A 20,559-nucleotide genomic window follows, 5' to 3' on the forward strand; every position below is an offset into this window, starting at 1 on the left:
TTCCTTTCTCAGCATTTTCCTGATTTTTTTTCCCCTTTACCCAAATAACATTAAAAGCATCATTGTTTGCAAGTGAAGGAGATAATTAGCAGGTATTTGGCAACCCGCAGAGCAAACAAGTTGGTTGTCTTAAGCTTTTACTCCTGATGCTTGGACATCATGTGATGACGGCGGGTTTCTTCAAATACATGGCTGCACCGGTTCACCTTTCATTTATTCATTTCTGCAGAATGCGTTTATTTAGTGCTGTACAAAGCACAGTTTTTCTGCAGGCCCGAAAGTGAGCTGTCAGTCTGGTTACAGTGTGGAGTCCACTTCTAATGCAGACAGGCACTATGCATGGATTTAGGGATCCAAAGTAAGTAAAAGAAGGCTCTGGATGTGAGTGTGAGAGGACCAAGTGATTATGCAGAACCTGGTCCATATGCCTCCTGACTTTCAGTGGTCCTTTTATTTTCTCCTGTTCCATTAAAATCAGCTGGGTGTGGGGGTACGCACCTATAATCCCAGTTTCTTGGGAAATGGAGGTAGGAGGATTATGAGTGTGAGGCCAGCCTGGGCAATTTAGTGAGACCCAGTCTCAAAAATAAAATAATAAAAAGGACTGGAGATGTAGCTCAGTGGTAGAGCACTTGCCTAGCATGTGAGGCCTGGATCAATCCCTAGTACTGGGCAGGAAAAAAAAAATCAGTATTGAGTTGTTTTCATTATTTTTTCCCTCTTTTTTCTGGCTCTGTTGGGTTTTGAAGATATGATTTAAAATTCCTATAAATGCTTCACTTAATAGTAACAGAAATTATTCGCTTTGACAAAAAAGATGAGTTGGAACTTTAAATTTATATAGAATGAATATCTATAAACAACAGTGGGAATATTCTTGGAAAATAAAATTTAAATGATATATTTATTCCTTTCAAATAATAGCAGAAGAGGATCACTAAATGGTGGTCGGGAGGATGTTAATATTTACCCATTAAAGTAAAATATTATTCAAATGAGGGGTACTTCACTTCTTCTATATCATGTTCATCTCCCAGGTGAATTAAAGCCGTTATAAGGGACTGCTCTTTTATTGGGCTGCAGCAAATAACGTACTTAACAGATTTATTCTCTCCTGGTCTTCATCATTATCACCAGCAAACACTTACAGGGCACCTATTGTAGACAGGAGATGTAGTGCTGGGAGCTTTTCATCTCCTGGGAAGACAGGGCGTATTTATAACAGAGACAGATAACAATACAGTACATTAAGTGCCAAACAAGTGACATTGAAAATAAGCGTAATTGGAGTTTGAAGTCAGGAGAAGTCATTGTGAGGAGGTGAGCCTTGATGTGGGCCTAGGATGAGAGACAGGTGTGGACTGAAGAGCCAGGCGGAGGGTGTGTGGGTCTAGGAGCATCGCGGGCATGAGGTCAGGACAGAGGACCGTGGACGACTGGAGTTTGTGCTTCTTGAAATTGAAGGGCAGGAGCTGCTGAATAGGTGGCAAAATATGGATGGACTCAGTGGATTTTGGTGAGAGTAATCACTCAGCCTCACCCGTGGGCCACTGCATGTATACACCATGTAGTGCTTAAGACCTGGGTACTCATTTACTTTTCAAAATAATTCAATAAGGGAGACACTATGTTACAATCAGGAAACTGAGGCATGGGGTTGCTTACTGATCATCCAGGTCAACTGGCAAAAGTCAGATGCAGAATTCCAATCCAGACAGTCCAGGCTCTTCCCTATGAGGCTGGAGGTGCTGCCTGCAAGGCTGTGAGATTAGGGATCTCCCTTGCTCTCCATGCGGGGGCTCTGTTAAGTGTTTAATGGGGACAGTATACACTATCTCCAGGAAACGATGTCCATATGAAGGAGGACTTTTCCAGGTGTGCTGGGAAAGGCTGATGCAACTTAGATCCAGTTTCAACCCAGAAGCAACTGGAAGCAGAGAGATGGACCAGAGCTTCCCAGCGGGATGTGCTATCCTACCCTGGGTAATGGGGTGGTAGGTGATGCTGCCCTCACCACTCAGCAGATCCCTGGGAGGCAGGGTAGCTGCAGTCCCCAGTGGGGAGCCTACAAACACAGCTGATCCACAACTGGGCCACATTTGAATAATTCATAGGGCACTGTGGGAGGGCCAAGTTTGAATAACTCAGTAATTCAAAATAACCATTGAATTATTTTAAAAATTAAATGAGTACCTAGGTCTTAAATATATACACCATTCAAATGCAGGCCATTTCTATGGTTGCATGACCGTGGGGGATGCTGGGGACCACCGACGTGGACGTGTGCCGTGGAGAGTAGTGTTAGGGAGCAAGGGGACGGGATAGGAGCAGAGTCCTCAGGAGCCTGGCCCTCAGGAGGGGGAGGACCGAGCATTCGCAGATGGAGCTCAAGCATCTGCCAGGTGGTGGTGGCTGTCAGAACAAGGAGGCTCCAGAGAGGATGGCTCTGGGGAGCAGCAACCAGACCTTTCAGCTCACGAAGGCCGAAGGACAGCAGGAGTTTTAGCCAAGACTTTCTAGTTTGTTAGTCCCCCCACCTTGTATTCTGTCATACATAGACCTTATTGATGTTTTTTTTTTTTTCTCCCAGAAATTTAAAAATGCAGTATTTGGAATGCAAAAAGATTGATTTTTCACCAGCTGTTTGAGGATGGCCTGGCAACAATTGGAAAGAAATGGTCTGATTTTTTTTTCCCACCAAATGCACTGACTGTCCAGAGGGACCGGAGGGGTCTGGGCCTGGAATCAGACACCTGCACCCAGAAACCCAGCCCTGCCCTCAGCAGCTGAGCGGGCCAGTCGTTGAACCTCTCTGTGCCACCTGCTTTGCCGTCTGTAGGAAGGCATAAGAGAGGGTCTCCCTCCTGGAGCTGTGTGGCTCCTGGGAATCAGTGACCGTGAAACACTTAGGATGGTGGTGGGGATGCAGTGAGCATCCTCAGGTGGCGGCCGTCGCTAAGAAACTCATTACTCAAAGCACCCCCCCACCCACCTGCAAAAGAATGCCCCCACCTCGGGGAACACGTGCATGCAAGGCTGCCATGGCTGTGGGAAGGTGTCCCTGAAATTTAACTGGGACCAAATTTTGGTGTGGCAGATGTGGAGGAGTGGGCGACACAGCATCCACAGCGCATGCTCACCAAACTCCGACCATCTCAAGGGAGAGCCCTCCCCCCGGGGGAGGTGAAGAAGCCCCAGGGCTATCTGCCCACTTGGAGGCTGGTACATCTGGATGGAGAGTAGATTAAAAATCCATTTCTCCTGATCCAGAGGAAATAAACCAGTGATCTCCTGGAGAACAGGGGATGCACGTGTTCTCTCCTGCACTCTTACTTTCTGATTTCACTTGCCGTTCTTTTTTCTTTTCTGACTAGAAAAGCAACACTTGCCCAGTGTGAGCATCTGACATGGACAGAAGAATATTACTCAGGAGAAACAAATCGCCCACAATCCAATCAAAGACCTGAGCTCACATCATTGCTATTTTTAAATTTGTTTTACAGAGGTAAGCTGATTGTAGATTCAAGGCTGTACCTCTATTTTTTTTTTGTTTGTTTACCAATATGTCACACAAAATTTCCCTATGTCATTAGTTGCTCTTCATAAAAATTATTTTTAATGAATACCTATTATTCTTTAAATTGATGCCTGTCTTTTTCACTCTTTTAAAACTAGAACAAACTCTTTCTAATCCTTCTGTTTATAAACAGCTCCGTGATGAACATCCTCAGGTTTCATGAATCCTGTGTGATTTTTGGTCTTATTTCTTTAGGAATGATTTCGGAAAGGGAAAATTCTAGGTAATATGCATTTTCTCACACTCTTTTTACCAACAGAGCCTTGCCTTACAGAAGGAGTTTAAATTTTGCTATTTATTAAAACCCTAGCTGAGTTGGGTTAATAATAATTTTTGGCTCCCATGGGAGAAGATCTTGATCTTTAAGATGCTCCAACACTGGAGTGCTTGTTGGACAGCAAGGAGAGATGGATGATGGGGGGCGGGGCTTCACAGCTGGAGCTCAACGCGGTCTCTGTAGGAGTGAGCGGCAGAGAGCTCTTCCTTCACACACCAAACGTGTTTATTCCTAAAAAAGTGATCTTGAAACTTTAATCATATGCAAACTGGTGTTTCAGAGAGGAGATGGATTCCTCGGTTCAGGACTGGCCAGACTCCTCTCAGAGGGCCCTATGGGAGGGCCAAAGCCATTTACGCATTCTAACCAGGATCCTGCCTGGTTCAGAGCACAGGGGTGTCAAGATGGCACCTGGGCATTACAAGTAATAACACACCCCTGCTTTCAGCAACCCTTATTCCAGGGGTGTATTTTATAAAAGTAAAATTCTGAGGGAATTTAGGGATGAAAATGTCTCTAACTTTCTATACAATATCATAAATCAGGGTAGTTCATTGATTTATACAAAATTAATTTTACTACTTCAAAGCTCATGTCTATTTAACACAGTGGCAAAGGAATCTATTTAATGGGAACAAAAAATGATCACTATACTGTGAAACCCTCTTATTCCTGTAATATTGTTCTTGAAAGGCATTGATACACCTCATCAACGTTACTACTAAAACACAATGCTACAAAGCACTCTACCAATGAGGTTTTTCTTGACTTTCATACAGAGAACAAGGTTTGAAGAAGTTAGGCAACTCTCTTAATGTCCTATGGGGAAGAAAGAATGAGACAGAACCACCCAGACTCCTTCTAGAACATTCTGTCTGCCCACTGTGGGATGGCGGAAGGCTAGCTATCCTTGTCCTTACCGGTGGGTTTGACGAGAACTGCCAAGAAGTCCGTGGTGAGAGAACTGACGTAGAGGAGGATGCAGGGTGCCCTGGTCGTGCTGAAGCTGAAATGGATCTGCTCCTGAGCCAGGTCTGGGCCCGAGTGCTGCTGGTCCAGGGAGTTCTCTGCTCTACTGCCCGAGTCCTTGGAACTGGCTGCAGGTGCCTGGAAGTTGTACCGAAGCCACATCCCCTCTTCAAAAAATGCACCAACATCTGTTGAAAAGGAAAGGTGAAATTGAAAAATGAGGGCAGGGTTGGCACCAATCCAGCCAAGGTGTTCAACTTGGGTAGACTGTTGACTTCATGATGGCCTCTAAGACAGGTCACTGAGGGTCCCACTGGTCCCAGGAGGTGTCAGTCTGAGTAAACTAGGCAGATGTCTGCCATTTCATCAACACAAATAGCCTATCAAAACCAAACCAACCAACAAAGAGAGCATGTAACAGAGTATGGAAATCTGCAAGATTAAAAAACTGTAGTAAAAATTAAGAAACTGAAATCATACTAGAAAAAAAAGATGTCATGCACACTGCTCAGAACCAAACAACTGATTTTTAGTTTAAGGAGACAGGCTGAAAAATAAAGGCAGAATTATAGCATAAAGCCCTGATTTAAGGAGCCCACTTGTGCATTCTCTTCGAGATTGGGTTTGATTTGATTATTCACATAGAAAGGCCCAACATAAACCCTAAGACCCGGGGGGCTTTGGGTATAGGGCTTCCATTCACAAAAGATAAAATCAGAGAGAATTGGATTCAGATTCAGCTCTGGGGTCACTTAGCTGTGTGGCTTAGGGGAAGTCACTTAACCGACTTCTGCAGGCCTCAGTATTTCATCTGTGAAGTGGAGAGTAATTGGCTCTAAATAAATAGTGTCTATTATTATCATCATTAAGAAACAAGAAGGAAGGTCACTCACCCTTCCTGCATGATGCTTTTCTGATAGCCTAATCAGTGCTAATCGGTTTTTAATCACTTCCTGGCAGTCAGGCCCCTTGTGCCGGTTGCCCATACTTTGCTCACCTGTGTTCACTGACCGGCTGAGTCACCCTATGAAGATTCCTGTGGTCTTCAAAGTTAGTTTCATGACCCTCTTCATATGCCTTTCCAAAGCATTTCTCAAACCTCACTGCCCAGGGAACCCATTAATCCCACAACACCCAACACGCCACAGCGTTGACACGATGCAGAATATATTTTACAAGCACTGCTCCCCAGTATGATGAACAGAGGCGGACATTGTTAGATAGGTATCCCATTGGAGGGGTACTAATGGCTTTTAGCAGGCAGGGGTAAGGACAGTAGGCTGTCCCTTAATGTTGGGACTGTGTTTCACAATAAAGAACTGTGTTGCTCAAAATCCCAAAGTAGTTTTTTTTGGGAAACACAAGATTGAACCAATACTTCACCCATGCCAGTTGCTGCAGGGCTTGTTGGGATGTGAAGAGAAACAAAAATGGCGCTGGTCTTTGAGGAGCCTTTCCTCTCACAGTGTGGCCCGTGTTGGAGGAGACAGGTCAACTATCTGAGCACAGCGTGGCGAGTGTTACCGTGCAGATGGGGCAGACATGGGACGAGAACCCTCATGGCCTGAGTTGGCTTTCTGTTCATTCAGAAACATCTCTCGAGTGCTGACTATGCACTGGGCACTGAAGTTACAACCCTTGCACTTAAGATGCTCTCGATCCCGAGGAGGATTTAGAGAAACAGGCTATTCAAATGCAGTGGGGTATTCCCAGGACCAGGTATACACAGGGGGACCCCGGAACACAGTGAGGCATGCAGCTGAGAAATGTGCAAAGACATTTGGTGGAGAGCAAGCCTGCAGGCTGAGGCATCATGTCACTGGACTACACCCACGGCCTCTTTTAGAACAGTCCTTGGAGGCTCCCACCCCATTTTAGTTTGTTTTTTTGGGGTACAGTGAATGTGACACAGGTGATTCTTGTCTTTGTAATTCAGAGTCTCTGGGATAGATGTGCATTCCTAGGACAGGCCTCTGGAACTACGTCTAGGTGAGCAGGGAGCCAGGGCAGGCCACCTGGGGCCAACACACTGTGGAGTTCACTTCAGCATGGAGAGAGTCTACCAGAAAATGTGGGGGCCTCCTCTGAGAACAGGTTCAGGCATGTGGGAAAGAAGAGGCTGACCTGGGGCTTGGAAGATGAGGAGGAAGGGAGCCCAGAGGATTCAAACAAATCAGAGGCAGGCAGTCAGGAAATCTGGGCAGCAAAAACAAACCCACCAGGTACTTGAAGTTCAAGGCTGAGTGCCTGGGGAGGGAGCTCTGGGCAACAGAGGCAATCGAGCAGGAAAAGCCTCCGAGGCCCTGAAGTTGCAGGTGCACAGTGTTCCCTTGGAGAACCTAAGCCAGGTTTGCCCCAGAGCCAGAGCTGCAGCCAGAGAGTGAGCAGAACTCATAAGTCACAGATGGTCTGCGTGGAAGGCCATTAAAATGCTGGTCCCCAGGCTGGGTCCCAGAGATGAGCACAGAGGTCCTGGCTCAGGGGCTTGGCGTCAGCATTTTAAACAGGCTCCCAGCTGATATGCCTGGGAGGATAAGGCAGGATGGCGACCCGATGGAGCAGGTAGCTGAGCCTTGTGCCCGGGTGATAGTGTGCATTTATCAGCTAAACTGGAGACAGCCGTTCCAAGGCAGATCATGAAGGGGAAATTCAGGAACCTAAAGATTTTAGATAAACAATCCCAAAATATGCCTCAGAGAATACTTTTGGTGTATTTTAGAGACATCATTAAAAAGCGTTATGGATTTATGTCAGTTTTGGAGGAAGGGACACACCAAGCTTAAATGTGTTATTCTGAAACCGCATCATAAACCAACTGCTAAGCTAAGGCCCAGGAGTGATGGGAATCGTTCAAGCTTCCAAGTGGCAGATTTACAGCTGTCATTTCATTGTTTCAGATCGTTTTAAGGAAATGCCAAATCAGATTACTGCATTCTCCTTTAGCATGTAACATCTCCATCCCTTCTGAATGAATAACTCAAATAATACTAATTTAACCGGCTCCAAATAACATCAGCTCCCTCATTAAATCATAGAAAATCATTGCGTTAGAATGCTTGATTTAAGGTTTCTATGCTAATAAGATAGTCTAAGTTTCATAATATTCATTTTTTGATAAATTTGTATGTAAGTATTCATGTTATGAAAGATTTGTTGAATTACATCATATTTCTCAGAATGTTGAGATGCATTACATCATTTGTAGACTTAGGATCCTAAGACAGTACCCTTAAAGTGACTTTGTTTAACTATTTAATGGCATTTAACACAGATTATATGGAATTATCCCTGATGGAGGAAAGGAAGTTTGCAAATGTTTGAAATAAAATCCACAAGTCATTTGTCCAAGAATAATCCCATACAGATATTCATGCCCGTATCTAACTAAATCCCTGAGGCTCACGGGAACGACTGCAAAAACTCCCCAAACACAAAAAGAACAAAACAAAACAGCTAGCACTCATCCCCATAATTAAATTGCTTCTCCTCTTTCTCTTCCTCAAGCTAAATAATTCTATTCCGTTTGCCTTTTTACTTAGGATATATTTTGTAACCTATATAGTATCAGAAGTTGATGTGGTTCTTTTGTCCTCTAACTTCCCTGAGGACCCAGAATGGAAAGTCCTCAAATTATAAACGGGCTCTTCTCCAAAAGTTCATTTTAAAGTCAGTAACTTGCAACTTGGAAATATTTCCCTGTGGACACGATGTATTCAATGAGGGTGGGTTTGCCAGGAGAGCCCACGAATGCTGGGCCACTTCGGATGTGTAATAAAAGATAATTGAAGAATGCCACTGTGTATTAGTAATTAAAACAGAGAAGCAACAACAGAAGGTGGTGAGGTTTATTTTTAATACAGGAACTTCAGAGAACTGCTCCCACCAGAATTTCATCTAACAGATCCTGAGGCGTGTGGTAAATGTTGAGTGATTGGCTCTGCGGGAGGGAGAGGATCCCATCAGTACTTTTTGCCTATTGCCAATTCCTGTGGTGTAAATACCACTCACCACCTCAATTGATTTCAAGCTGCCAACTTGACCTCATAGATAGGGAGTGGATGAGAGATGCCTCCCGGATGTGCAGGCTCTTCCAGCATATGCTCTTCTACCCACCCACCACCCAGCCAACCAGCTGGGTTGCCACTGTGGTGCGCTTCCTTCAGTTTACTTTCTGCTACAAACAAAACTTCACTCTGTGCTTATTCCTTCCTTCCTCCCAAAGCCCTTTTCCACCTCATCCCAACTATCCTGCACTCTGGAAGCTCTGAATAGCTTCTGCTAAAATCTGTGTGTTCTTCCTGGGAAGCCGGACCTCACCAGGGAAGCCAGGCCTGCACCCGGCCTCAGGGTCATGAAGCTCTTCCATGTCTGAATTCCATTGCTCAGGATGATCACTCTCATTAACTGCTTTTTAATTAGTCATCTAGTAAAAGACGACACTGAATTTTACGGAGTTCTGCTCTTGAAGACCTTGGACACTGACCTTGGGGAGCATCATGATTCTGTGTTAGAGCTGCTTTCTTCCAGGAGGATCTGTGTAGCTCAGCACCGTCTAAATGTGTTTCTGGTAGTTCTCTGAAGGCCCTGCTGTCCTGAAACACAACCATTTTTTTTTTTCTCCTGGCTTTACATTAATAAAATCTGCTTTTTCTCCTCAAGTGTACTACACAATATCCCTCCTGAATTTTTAAAATTCTGTTTGTTTGGTGTTTTCTTCAATTTTCTATGATTATTTTGGACCACAGTCAATGTTTACCTCTACTAATTCTGCATTCCCAGGAGGACATGCATCTGATGTGACCGATTCCCACCACTCTCTCTAAAGGCCTGGTCATTTCCAGGTTGGTTTCCATAAAATAGGCTTTAAGTGAATCTGTCCAATGGAGGAAAATACCACAGACAGTCTCTCCAGTCAAGCCTGGGCGGAGTGTGCTGCCCATGAGAACCAAGTGCGAAGAATGTTACTTTAAACACATCAGTGAGCTGAGGCTTGGCTACACAGGAGCCCGGAGCCCGTGTTCATTGGAGTTGGAGAGCAGCACTGAACGTCTTTAGGAGGGTTTCAAACAGGAAGAGTGTGCATCTGGGATTTCCAGGGCCGTGCTCCTAAGCTGCACTGATAAGCGTCACTGGAGTGCACAGAGGACAGCAAAGGACATGAGGCCTCCACTGTAGCCAGCCTCACCTGAGAGGCCTCTCAGGAGTGATGTGGTCTGCTGAGAGTCCGAATGACGCGTGGCATTTTTGCCAGAATGGAGTGGTTGAGCCAGCAAGCCATCGACATGATAATGGTTATGTTAAGCTGTGTATATTAGACCCCTGCTGTCCACCTCGGCCTGCTACTTTGGGGATTCCCGGAGAGTTCCCATTGGTTGGGGAAGTGCCGGAGGAGGGATTTCTGGTTGGTGGTTCCTGGAGGAGCCGCGTGGGTGGGGAGAATTCCTGGGGACCGTGTGTGGAGTGTGCTGGTGGAGTTCAGAAATAAAATTTGTTCCTGCTTCAGTGGCTCATGATTTGTGCCCAGCCAGGCTGCGGCAGTGGTCCATGTGGGGGCAGGTATCAAAAGTGTGGGTGTCGGCCCTGGCTACGTGACTCTGGTTGGGCCAATCCTTTAATCGTTGTGGGCTCTAAATCCTTCCCATCGTAAAGACACCATCCTTCTGACCAAAGCCTGCCACTGCCCAGTGTTTTTCATTTATTCTTTCAAATATTTACCAAGTGCTTTCTATGAGCCAGGGGGCTTAGCAGGGAGTAGATTACATGGAAGTTAATAACTGAAGGTGAGTGAGATTTAACTGGGGCTGAGGTGGGGAAAGTATTCCTGGGAGAGGAGAGGAGAGGAGAGGGGAGGAGAGGGGAGAGGAGGGAAGGGGAGGGGAGGAGGAGAGCATGTGTGTGACAGTCCCAAGGATGGAGGGCTATGGAGGACCAAGGCAGAGAAGACCAAGATGGCTAAAATTTCAGAGATTGGTAGGAAGTGACCCAGAGAAAGGTTTCAATATGGAAAGCAGTGGGTACCTCCTGAAGGGTTTTAAGTGCAAATAATGTAAACTGATGTTCAGTTTTAAAAGACGGCTCTGGCTGCAGTTTGGTGAAGGGACGGGAGGGAAAGGACAGGGGACGCAGCAGATGGAGGAGGGGCTGCTGCCGTGGGCAGGGGAAACCCAGTGCTGCTTTGGACTGGCAGTTGGAGAGATGGGCAAGGTGAACAGACCTGCTGACCGCTAGGCTGTGGGGAGGTGAAGCAAAGAATGAATGCTGAGGACAACCCTGGGTTTCTGGATAGACGGTGGTGACAACCCATGTCCTGAAACACAGAGGTGGTCCTGGTGGGGCTGGGGATCAGGAGTTGAAGGCCAGTACCTGGAGTTTAGCTTAGAACAGGTAACATTTGAGGTGCCTTTGAAGGGAGGGGAAAGGAGACGTCAGAGGCAAAGATGTCTGGGCCAGAAAAGAGCAGTTTAAAATCGTCACAGACAGTCCTTACTACCACACGCAGCGAGGGAGGGAGGCTCAGGCCTGAGCCTGGGGAAGTATTACATTGTCCAGGTGGGAAAGGAGGAATGAGTTTGCACAGGAGGGGAGAAGATGGAGCTGGAGTGATGGGAACATGATGAATTCTCATGTTCAGTGGGTTAGAACACCATTCAGAGACCAAGTTACAATTTCCATCAGAGGTAAATCTCTAGGAACTCTCCGGCCTCTGCTTCCTATGCCTTCCAGAATGACTTAGGCCCTTCTCTCTCCTTCTCAGCCTGCCTCCCCTTCTCCCTGCGCTCTGCCTGAGGGGCAGCCACACGGGAGCTCCTCAGCATGCACTTCTGCTTCCTTCCCATCCCTCGCCTCCCGCCTGCTCCTAGCACCCTTCATTCTATACAGGCTCCATCTCCTTCCCTCAGTGCCCTGCATGGTGGGAAGAGCCGCTCTGTAATCACGCCAACAAGTACCACCGGTTTCTGTTTAATTCAGTAAACACTTGGCGTCCTGCTCCAGCTGGGCCCCTGCTGAATACAGAGGTAAATGTGGTGTGGACTTTTCCCCGAAAGAGTTCACATTTGCCTGGGGGATGCGCAAAGCCAGCATCATGCAGAGCTGTGATCCACAGTAAAGGAGTGGGAAGGACTAAAGAGCGGGAGGGGAGCAGGCTCCGTGCTCCGTGGGTGGGCTGCAGGAAAGCCTGGGTTGCACCACCAAGACAGTGACGTCGGAGTTGGTATCAACAGATGAATAGTTTCTACTAGGCAGACTGGACAAGGGCACTCAGAGCCCAGAATGGCAGGCACAGAGGCGCTCAGGAGTGGGATGGCGAGGTCTCAGGACGTCACAGCTCGAGCTTCTTCACCGTGGCTGCAAGAAGCCCATCTGGGCCAAACTCTCAGAATTCTGGTTCAGAGGGTCTGGGGAGGATCCTGCCTAATGGTGGGCCTTGACCTTTCCTTAGGTGAACCTGAGGTGCAGCCAGGGCTGAGAATCATGGCTACGGGTGGAATGTGGTGGCAGACAGCAGGCAGAGCTGCTGGCCAAGAAGGCGGGCCTAGGGCCTTGAACACCCTACTTATGTGCCTGGCTTCTGAAGGGAAAGAACCAGCCCCCAGCCTCCAGTAGATACTCAAAAAACATTTGCTGAATTGAGTTGAATGAAATTTAAAATTCTTAAAATAGCAATATTTGCTCAGCTGATCTGCCTGAGCCAAACAGAATTCTCAACCATGAAGGTTCTTGGGGGCAGGCACCATGCTTGATCCACTGGTATAGCTCGGGGGCAGCGTGAGCGGGAACTAGTTGTCCCACATTGACCTTTTGTAGTTGGAAAGTTTTAGTTTTGTTCCATTTGCAAAGGGAGCCTCTTGAGAGAAATGTCATTCCATCAAGTTACACATCATCATTAATTAAAAGAGCAGTTTTTACAGGGAAATGTTGGAGATGCATTTAGAATAGTACATTCGACAGAATTAAAGGACTTGCCGCTTGACGGAGGTTCTTAATTTCCACTGCTTTTGCTCTTGAGTGTCGGCTGGGTTGGAGCATGTCCACACCGTGGCTGGTCAGTTACTTGAACAGCTTTAGCCGTAGAGTGCTGGATCCCATGTGTCTGTCTCATTTACTTCTGCTTTGTTGACTTCAGGGTTTGCTAGGAAGCCGCTGCTTTAGGAACTGCATTATTTGCTTCACTCCTTGCTTATTGAGTGAATTGCATGATGTGAGCCTGTTGCCCACTCCACTGTGTGGATAAGTAGCGGGTTGTTTCCTCTGCCCTCCACACTGAACATTTCAAGACTTTGCTTGCTCAGCTGATCTGCCTGAGTCAAACAGAATTCTCAACCATGAAGGTTCTTGAGGGCAGGCACCATGATTTATCCACTGGTATAGCTCAGGGGCAGTGTGAGCGGGAACCCTGAGTGTTGGTTGCCTCAGTGAGGATGCTGGCACTGGAGCTGGACCCACATCAACACACAGTGAGGAAAGGAGCCGCTGTCCAGTTCCCCCTGGGCCGTCTCAGGGGGCACTTTTCATGTTATCTTGTTTAGTTTCTTAATGGAAACACTTAGAGGTACATGCTGTTGTTAGTATAGAGGAGAGAAGGCCAGGAAGGGGTGGGCCAAGGGCAGGGGCCCCAATACCAGGTGACAGGAGGGCTGTGTTTAGAACCAGGTTCTAACTGGAGATAGCGCAGCCACTTGGTCACACCGGTCCCTGCAGGGCTCCTGGGTGTGTGCACTACACTGCGGTCTGTCCAGGGGTAAGCTTTAGCAAACCACCCCGCTGCTGTGTTCTCATGAGCACTGTGGTTCTCACTTCCCTGTGGGCTTTTGAGGAAATGCTGGGACAATGCGAGCACCCTTGGCCTAGAGTGATGTAACCCACCTGTCACTTTCACTTGTCATCATAGGACCTATGGACAGGGAAGGCACTCAACTCAGACCCGATCCGGAGGTCAAAGCGGACTGCATCCAAATCCCAGGGCCGCCCCTCTCTTGGGATGGCCTGCTCCATGTTCTCTGGAGTGAACCTTGTTTTGTTAAATAGGCCTGTTCTGCTTGCTTATTCTAACTGCTCTGCATCTCCCTGCTGAAGTCTGGGGTCCCTGGTGCTCAATAAGACCCACTCTCTTGACCTGGGAACTTACTTTTTGGTTAATAAATCTCTTGCTCACACAGTGCTCTCTTTCTGTGTCTTGTCTGAAATCTTTCCTTCAAAAACCCAAAACCCAGGAAACCCCGACTCAGTAACACCATCATTCCTATTTTATGGATGAGAGCACCGAGGCTTAGTTATTATATTAATTGAGACCTGATATTCTCTGAAATGGTCTAACGCAGTGCTAACCTATCCTTTAATCAACACAATCTGTCTTCAAACTGTCTGCCATCTTTAGAGGACTTGACATACTACATGGGCAGCTTTAATGTGGACAGACTGTCACAGCTGGGCATTGAGTCATCAACTGGGAAATGGACTTATATGGACAGGATTGATGTCTGCATGATTTAAAGAAATTGTCTGGAGTTTCTCGAATGAGGAAAAATAGAGGGGATATTAGAAGTTAACTATATTGTATTTCATGCATTTCAAGAATTTAATTATTTTCCAGTAAAGTTATCAGAGGCCTCACAAGATTTTTCGACTCTTAGAAGGTGTCTTAGGTGTCTTATGTCTCTTAGAAAAAAAAGATGTTCACTGAAGGGTATGTATGATGCTATACAGAGTTCAAGGAGTGGACAGACCCAAGGACACTGGGTTCCTCCAGGGCTAGAAGCCCGTTCTCTCTGCACTGGGTTTCCTTTCTGGCTTGGCAATGACCCTCCTGGCTTTGTTTTGCAGTGGTCACCACTTGTTTATCTGACAACTAGATATAAACACTCATTCTTCTAGGTAATAAATTCAAACTATAATACTTCCAAAGACTTTCTTACACTGAACTACAATTGTTAGTTCACATCTGTTGAAGGCCACAGGTTCCTTGAGGACAAACAATATCTTGTCTACTCTGGAGCTTCAATCTCCAGAGTCCAACACAACTCCTGGCACATATTAGTCACTTAATGTATACTTCTGCAGTGAATGAGCACTGATTAATGGTAGTGTGGACCAATTTAGCGTGGTCATATTTTTCAGAGTTCTTGCCCCTCTCTCCTTTCCCAGAAAGAAAATCCAGTACATCTTGGTGATATATTTTTATCATTATCTATAATTTTTGAGGGTAGTTTCTTCAAAAAAGATAAAATATTGGGCAAAAATCCAAGATTCATCTCAAAGAAATCAAGATAGAATTGGCTATCAGCACATTTGGGAAAATAAGTTCAGGATTATGAATTATCCAGAGTTCCTGAAAATGAGGTTTTCATTGAAGTTATTATACTTTGCCTTTGGTGGAAGGGGAAAAGACGTAAAAATGAAAGAAGAAGAAAAGGCAAAAAAAAAAAAAAAAAGAAAATAATGAACTGAGGCCACCCCTTAATTGTATCAGGGCACACGGCCTTGAAAATTGGACTCTTTCAGCCCTCAGCACAGCGAGACCCTTCTTGTAATCTTCATGTATGATGTGTGTAATTTGTCTAGGGAAATTAACTTCATGAGACATTTGCCAAATCCCCCTTTCCTTCTACTTCAACGAAAACAACATTTTCAAGTGAGCAGACAGCTTCAATTACAGAACTGACAACTAAAATTTTACTTCAATATTTTTTCCCTGTATTAGGAGATTTTTTTTTCCTCCTTTGTAGGTTTTTCAAGCAGGCCCCTATTTTTGTATCACATCTTTGGAAAAAGGCAGACAAATTCATTTTTGCATGTAATAAATCCATTCTTTTATAAAATAAGTAAAAAACGTTCGCAAGAGCCTTTCAGTATGAACCTGTAACTCTCTCTTTCCACATAAGATTAACCTCAGAATGGATCTTTGGGAAAACGTGTGTGTGATTTCCAGAAAGCATGTGTGCATACTCGGTGTGCATTTTCCCCAGAAATCATGTGTACACATGCGTATATGCTCGCATATTCTTTCTGCAACACCTTCAAATGGTTTCCCAGGAAGCATCTGTTGCTTAGTGACGAGCCAAACTTGGTTTGCCCAAGGGATTGCTCTCTGAACCATCCTGGAACACAAAGGCTACTGTGAAAGCAACGTGCAGTGGCCAGAGAGAGGTCAGTGCAGGGAGGAGCTGTGCTACGTCAAAGCTGTGACTTCTTAAAGGAAAGGACTCTCCCCAGCCTCTGCCATTTCCAGCACCCAGGCCGATTGTTCAAAGCCACAGTCTGGAAGCCTGGATATTTCAAAGCTTTGATCTGACATCTAATATGGAGGCCGCCCCTGGCTCAGGAAGAGAGATTGCCCTTCTTCCCAAAGTACTCTGTTGTCTTTTCTGTATGTAGCATTCTCCTCCACAAACAGAGGGCAGCGGGTCCTATGGAAGAGGAATTTTGAAACATTCTGCACCTTGAACATGGATGATACCCTACAGAGCTTTCATTGTCTGCTAAGCTCTGGGTGGGGCTGAAATGCCCTCGTAAAAGTTCACTTGCCTAATAAGGACACATCTGAAAAGATGACCACCCCAGAAAGGACATATCTGAAAAGGTGGCCAAGGGTATCTAGAAGTAAGAACGAAAGGACCTTGGAAACTTATTATGGTATGCTGCTGTTTATGGAGGACATTTATGGTGAGAATCCTTAAAGCCGTGTAGCAGGGAAGTAGTTATTTCAGGGTGGGAGATTTTAGAGGAGCAGAGGTAGACATTTACTTATCTCAGTCATCAGGAAAGAATTTCAGCAAAGCACCTAGAGAAGGAGCCACTTTACAGCACTGAAGGCAATTAATAATCTATATTAGATACTTGAGTTGAAGATCTCTTGGGTCAAGTGCTCACAATCACCTTCATCCTTTATAAAACACTTCATGGGTTTTTATTTCCTGGGTCATGCCCCGTTGCCAGTCTTTTTACCTTAAAGACAAATTACTGTGAGCTGCCCACCCCAACCTGAATCTTTAAGAGGACGAGAGCAGCCCTCTGCTTAAGGGCAGGAACCTCTGAGTAGCAGACACACTCGGTGGCTAGAGATTTGGACCAATCCCTTTGGAACCTGACCACTATCAACTTCTCAGCCAACTTGATACTGTCCCCTGAATTTGGTTTTCTCCAGGTTGGGAACCGTGCAGGGAAAGGAGATGTGGGTTCAGGTCCCAGAGGTTAATAACCTCCCAGACCTTCCAAGCTTCAAGGAGAACTCGGGTGAGGAGCACGCAAAGGAACTTGGAGATCTACTCTCTACTTTTCCGGAGGCAGGGTACCTCTGAGACATGGCTGATGGAGACCCTGGCTTTAAATGAGCTTTGGTGGTTGGCTGTGTCAGCTGCTTGGCTGAGCAGCTCCCCGTTCCCAGAGATTTGGTTTCCAGAAGCAGCTTGCTTTAACCATGTCACCAAAACCAGCTCATGGAATAGGAGGCGCTGTCAGAGGGCTCCAAGCCCTTTGGGATTGCTGAAATGCTTTCCCTTAATTTAATTTTTCTTTCTTTAGGTATGCATTATTGTTATAATCAGAATATATATATATTTCCATCCCTGAATGAGACAGGCTCTCTCACAGGCACCAGCTTAGTCTGTCTGAATTCAGATGCTCCATTTTATATGTTGACTGCTGTGTTACTACAAAAAAATGGTCCAAAGAATGGATCAACACTTTGGCTCTGTTTCTGGCATTTAAAAGAATTATTCTAGAGAGAATTTTTCTTGCCGAGTGACCTTTATCTTGGGTCACTGCTGTGGGCTTTTCTAAAGACTCTTTAGTTTTTGTTTTTGTATATAGTGTCAGGATTCTACAATCCATCAAGGGTTTCACTTTGCATTTTTTCATGTAATCATCCATATTTAGATAAATAATCTAAGAGAACTAGGGAATAATTCTAGGAAAACTGGGTTCTAGGTCAAGACATTCAGATAAACTTTAAAATACTACTAAACCTTTATTGTTTTATACACACACACACACACACACACACACACACATATACTTCCAATGCAAGTACAAGTGAATGTTACTTTAAGTGAATTTATGGTAAGTTTTTGGTGTAAAAGAATGCTTTTTTTCCTTTGTGCATAATTTTATGATGCACATTTAAGCCATAGTACATTCACAAAATTTACAACTATACATATAAATAAAGGTATTGGAGACTCATGTTTAAGGACTTTTTCCTTTTAGGAACATGCAGTCAAGGAGTGAGTAGTGCCTAGATTGAGGGGGATTCTGCTCTAGGGGCTGCTCCTAAAGGCTCCCTTGATGCAAGTTCTAGATTTTCTAGAAAGACGCCTGTCAGTGTCTCTGAAGGTTGTGGCTCTCCCGATTCCAGGGTGACCTCTGCCTCCTACCAGAAAGGGAAGCTCATCTCCTTCGGGGAGAACCACAGCTCAGTGGTTCAGGGCACAGGTGTTATAGCAAGATTGTCTGTGTTATAACACTTGTGCACAAGCTACTTAATTTCTCTACATCTCAATTTCATGTTAGTAAAATGGGTCCGGTAAAAGTGTCTTGCTCTTTGCATTCTTTGCAAGTACACGAGCTACTTAATAATACTTAATAATGCTTAAGAATATGCCAGGTGCTTCTGTTACTGCTGAGCTTTCCTGACGCTAGCTGTAAGCCAGCCAGTCACTTTGCTGAACCTAACCACCCTCCGCTGTGGTCTCCTGCAACCTCCCCTTCCCATCCCTGCCCTACCCTAGGGATTCATTGAGTTCCTGGACCCAGACCCCACTCAGGGTCATCCTAAGCCCAGTGCAGTGACCTGATCCACTCATGGCCACCCAAGAAACTAGAAAAGACTAATTGATGGTTGATTTATTTCATTTGGGATTAAGAGATGAAATGTTTGAACTGTACTTTTAAGGTAGTTTCTCTTGCAGTTTCTTGATAATCAAAAATTTTTTAGGGAATTTCATTTACAATTGCTCTTGGGATCAGCAGTTAGTTGATCCTGAAATTGGTCAGCACCAGAGAAAATAAATCTTATATATATGTGCAAATGGGATGTTCTTCTAAAAGATGGTTTAAAGTGCCATTTATGCATGTGTTTTTAGTGTTTGTAATTAGTGTTTGCAAAGCCAACAGTGATTCGGTGTAGTGATCAAAATAAAACTGATTAGATCTGACAGGTCAAATGATGAGTGGAATATTCTTTTTGTAGCCATTTCTAAACTCTCACTAACATTCTGCAGGTCAGGAGGATGCATTTGTGAGAGCATGTGCTCTGAATGCTTAAATAGCCCCTTTTTCTCTCCATTGTTCTTTGTTGTGGTCCAATTGCTCAGGAAATACTAGTGATTTCTCAGGTATGTTGGACACCATAAAAATGAAGAAACAATCATGGTCTTCAAGCATCGGGAACAATTTTAGAAGAGTCTTAATTATAGGATACATTAAATTCCGACTTTAACATTTGATGAATGTCACACATTTGGAGTTATCCCATTACTGTGTATTTTTTTTTAATTCAAGAAATGTTTTAAAAATAGCGTCTAATAAAAAGTAGGGAAAAATCTTTGCAGTATTTCATTTCTCAAAGACACAAACTGAAATAAAATGGATTATATTTAAGTGGGATCCTTGTCTAGTTTAGACAGCTAGTTATAGTTTAGTTGTGAATTTAATGCTGTGGAGAAAGCATTTAATGTTACAGGGAAGGGCAACTAAAAATCCTATGGAAATAACTTTGCACTGATTTCATTTTGCTTTCAAGTTGGTTTCTTGTTTTCTTTTTTTCCTATTTCCCACCCCAGGGATAGTGAACTCACATTAAAAACAGATACCTCCAGAATAAGAAATTCAATTTAAGGATTGATCCTAGGATATGCTCATTCATCAAATACTTACCAGGCTCCTGGTTTGTACCAGGCACTGTGCTGAGGATTAGGGTGATGGGGGTAAGAGAATGTTAGTCCCCTGCCTACAAGGAGTTTACAGTTGGTGTGATGGTCATCACAGAGGGTGTAAATGTAAGACAGAGGAAGGAAGGTGAACCTTACTTCAGGCACCCAGAAAAGGTAGTACTTGTCCCTATTACTGTAGGGGGAGCAGTCAGAGACTTCTGTCAATCAACGGGGTGTTTACTGAGTGCAGATCATATGCTCAGGGAGTGTGAAGACCCAGCTTCTATGATGGTTAATTTTATGTGTCCCTTTGACTGGGCTAAGGGGTGTTCAGATAACTGGCAAAACATTATTTTTGTGTGTATCTGTGAAGGTGTTTCTAGAAGATAGAGCAAGAAAATCCACCCTCACCAATGTGGGTGAGCACCATTCAATCCAGAGGGGACCCAGATAAAACAAAAAGATGGAGAGAGGGTGAATTCTCTGTCTGGGTGAACTGGGACACCTTTCTTCTCATGTCCTGGGACCTCCCACTTCCACCTGTCCTCGTTCTCAGGCCCCTGACCTCAAACTGGAAGTTACACCATTAGCTCCCCTAGTTCTCCAGCCTGCAGGCTTGGAGCTAATGACGCTGCCAGCCTTACTTCCCATTTTTCCAGCTTACAGATAATAGATTATGGGACCTCTTGACATCCATGATTCATGAGTCATTCCCCATAATAAAATCCCAGACGGATTGATAGAACAATCAATCAATCAACCAATCATCATCAATCAAGATATCTCTATATCTTTATCTATATGTCCTGTTGGTTCCTATTGATTCTGCTTTTCTGGAGAACCCAGAATAATAGAGCTTCTGCCCTCAA

The 20,559-nt window shown here is 44.9% G+C and overlaps 1 protein-coding gene across 1 annotated transcript in view; it reads right to left on the reverse strand.

Moving 5' to 3' along the window:
• Window positions 1-20,559, reverse strand: part of Cntnap2 (contactin associated protein 2) — a 1,322,317-nt gene that overhangs the window by 144,375 nt on the left and 1,157,383 nt on the right. The window contains exon 19 of the mRNA XM_076852920.2: window positions 4,775-5,011. Within this exon, the coding sequence (XP_076709035.2) occupies window positions 4,775-5,011 (237 nt within the window). The remainder of the gene's footprint in view (window positions 1-4,774; window positions 5,012-20,559) is intronic.

This window comes from Callospermophilus lateralis, chromosome 1 (genome assembly GCF_048772815.1).
Source record: "Callospermophilus lateralis isolate mCalLat2 chromosome 1, mCalLat2.hap1, whole genome shotgun sequence".
Lineage (NCBI taxonomy): Eukaryota > Metazoa > Chordata > Mammalia > Rodentia > Sciuridae > Callospermophilus > Callospermophilus lateralis.